The sequence below is a fragment of the Hordeum vulgare genome, chromosome 5H, assembly GCF_904849725.1.
Source record: "Hordeum vulgare subsp. vulgare chromosome 5H, MorexV3_pseudomolecules_assembly, whole genome shotgun sequence".
In the NCBI taxonomy this organism is placed as follows: domain Eukaryota; kingdom Viridiplantae; phylum Streptophyta; class Magnoliopsida; order Poales; family Poaceae; genus Hordeum; species Hordeum vulgare.
Window position 1 is genome coordinate 28,965,548 of NC_058522.1, and position 3,223 is coordinate 28,968,770.

Below are 3,223 nucleotides of genomic sequence, written 5' to 3' on the forward strand. Positions count from 1 at the left end.
ATCTTGTGCTGAATTCGTCAAGAATTTGTGAATATGAATTCTGGGGCCGACAGATAGTCACCTGGTTTTTCCTTTTTTTTTTTTTTTGGAAAATGATGTTAAACACCGACCTCTCTGCATCGACCGATGCGTGCCGTCATCTTTATTAATTACTCATAAATGTCTGATAAAAACATATCAATTCATCCGAAGCCATCATTCACACCTATAAATTTCATAATGTGGAGTGCTCTTACTCCTCATATCTAAAACCGTTGTCGTCGACATTTCATTCACATAATGTATCGAACCTAAAACACACACCACATGCACACGTTTTTGAAGTCGTCATCATCATCGGACCACTGACTCATCTTTAGAAGAGAGATCCGCATCATCTTTGTCAGTCCGAACATCCGTCCACTCCACCACGACGCCCAACGGCGCCATCGCCCTGCGCTCATCCGTCTGCTGCTTCAATCTCTATGTTATGATTAGTAGAAAATCTACGTCAACACCAGTATATACAATGCTCTTACTGTCTCTGCTCCGCCTGAACGATTCTTTTATATATTTATTAAAAGAGTTGAACGCATGATTTATAAATTTAGGAATCCAAGCAAGAACAAGTAATATTACGAAAAACATGTTTGCATTGAGCAGGTGCCTAATTTTCTTCACTGCGTCAACGGAATCTCGAGAGAAGGAGATGCAGGCCCTGGGGTGGAGAAGGGGGCGCCGCGGCAAGGCTACCGACGAGAACAGTTCGGAACAGGGGGCAACGCTACAACGACATCCCAAACGTACAAGAGTCGAAGGTTTGACGAGTTCAGGTGTTCGGGAAGGTCGCCGATGATTGAACTGTTTGTGAGTTTAGAAAGAGTGTGATTGATTTGTTAAAATAAGCTTTCGCCTCATTTTATAGATAAAGCAACGGTCATCTACAAGTTCAGTCACAGACACACTCTGCCCCCCCTCCAAAAAAACCATCTAGTGTCGATAGAGCATCGGTCCAATAATCGCCCCTGAAGAAGAAAAAGTGGTGGAGGTATAGAACGATGAATTGGTAACAAATGACAAAATGCCAATTCCCCAAGGCCCTAAAGACTTTTTTCTCTCTTAATCTAAACCAGCAAAAATGAAAGATCTTCACAAAGAATCTCTAAGCTCCGCTAGTGCAAGCTAGAAAAAGTAATACTGTAATCTAGTAGGAGTATTTGATTAAACATTATTAAACGCCATGACAGGCGCCAGCGGCTGCCCATAGCAGGTACGTAGGCACGTAGCTAAGATCCGTTGAATGAACAGTGGTTGCTGCGTGCCCCACCACGTTCACGCGCGCCGTTCAGCTCACACCCCTCTGCCTCCTCGCCGTTTCAAAATCCTCCGCCGGGCACGGCAGCCTCCAAACGCATTCGAAATAAAGCTCGTTCTGATAGGTGATAGCATGATGCCATATGGCATTCTCGCAATATCGCCGGCCCGCGGGGGCAAGCAACGCCCGCCGTCCCCTATAAGTAACGCCGCTCGCTCGCTCGCCATTTGAATAGCCTGCTCCACCTCCACCTCCAGCGAAATTCAGAGCGCACAACACATAGACCGGGAGGATATACTCATATACTGATACACAGATACAGGATGGTTCAACGGTCGGCTGGCCAGGGAGCGCGGCGGGGCAGGCAGCAGCACGACCAGGCGGCGGCGGCGGCGGGGTCGGTCGGCGGGGGGAGGCGGCATTACCAGCAGGAGCTGCTGCTGGGGCTGCGCGGCAGCAAGGGCAAGGGCGCGTGCCGGTTCAAGCGCAGCTGCTTCAGCGAGGAGGAGGACGCCGCGTCGTCCGCCATGCTGCTGCTCGCCTGCGTCGTCTGCGCCCCCTCCTCCTCGCTCTGATGTTGTTGAATGTCGATGCTGATTACCCACCGGTGATCTCGATCGTCAGCTAGCGTAATTAATTGCTTTCTCAACTATCGAGTACGTATGTGCTACTGGTAATTACTGTATGTGCTCTGTGTGTGTCCAGATAACTGTGATGTGTGAATCTCCCGCCCGTTGATCCCCTTTCTTGGTGGGTCAACCAGTAGTGAATTATATGCATGTGCTCGTTTGATCACGGGGATATAAATAGAACCGTTGTTCTCACCGTGTGCTTAACAATTACTAGCTGGTGTGGTAAATGTGTGTGTGTGTTGAGTATGTTCAGTGATCACCGTGTTAAGTAATGGAGAATCTGGGGATGATCACCTGATTCGCTTTTTGCATAAAAGACCCTATGCACAAGAAATGATTAAAAAAATGCCCCATGCGTATGCAAACTACCAAATCTAACATGGCAGTAAGCCACCAAGCGACATGCCGTCACACCACATGGCGGCTAGCAATGATCCAACGGTTTTCACAAGGCGCAACAGAATGGATAGCCGAGCGCATTGCATGCACCATCCTCAGAAAAGAGCAATGCTACGTTTACAGACTCTTACACGTCTATTACGGGATAAATTTGAGGTGGCAATCTGTGATTGGATTAAAGGGGGAGGGAGTGTACCACCCCCTGAAAATCAGGGAGGGGGCAAGTTTAGTTGGTTGAAAGGTCCGTAAAATCTCTGTAATGAGGCCGTAGATGTAGCATTTTTCTCAGAAAAGAGCAATGCTACGTTTACGGACTCTTACAGGTCTATTACGGGATAAATTTGAGGTGGCAATCTCTGGTAGGCTTCCAGTTTTTTACGGGAATCTTACATACCCCCCTCTCTCACGTATTAAACCAGAAAATTCTAATTCTAGACCAACCCAATAATACAGGCGTTTTACAGAATTCCTCCGTTAACAAATCTCCACCTCCAATTTTCAGGGAGTGTGGGCCCCTCACCTCCTTTTCTTCCAATCAATTTATCCCAGCGTGTACCGCCCTCCTGAATTTTAAGGGGTGGGTCCACTTCAAAAAAACCACAATCAACCGTTTTAGATTCTTTATTGCTCAGCCCGTAAAAGCCCCATAACCCTCCCGTGCGTGTAGCATTACTGCGGGCGGACCCAGCCCAAGAATCCAGTGGGGGCCTAAGTGACTAGGACACTAATATTTGGCTAACTAAGGGTCTAACTAGTAAAATATTGGGCTTTATAGTAGTAAAAATAGAAAATGACTAGGGGCCAGGGCCCCCACTCAGCCCAACGTGGGTCCGCCCCTGTCATCCCCTATCCCGGTGTTGCAGAAGTCCATTGGTCAGGTGGCAAATAGGTGTGCAGT

General features: G+C 47.8%; 1 protein-coding gene across 1 annotated transcript; it reads left to right on the plus strand.

The window, feature by feature from the left end:
* Positions 1-1,423: 1,423 nt before the first annotated feature.
* On the plus strand, positions 1,424-2,136 carry LOC123395605. The gene has a single exon (XM_045090630.1). The coding sequence runs from the start codon at positions 1,618-1,620 to the stop codon at positions 1,867-1,869; it is 252 nt and encodes an 83-aa protein (XP_044946565.1). The 5' UTR covers positions 1,424-1,617; the 3' UTR covers positions 1,870-2,136.
* The last annotated feature ends 1,087 nt before the right edge of the window (positions 2,137-3,223 follow it).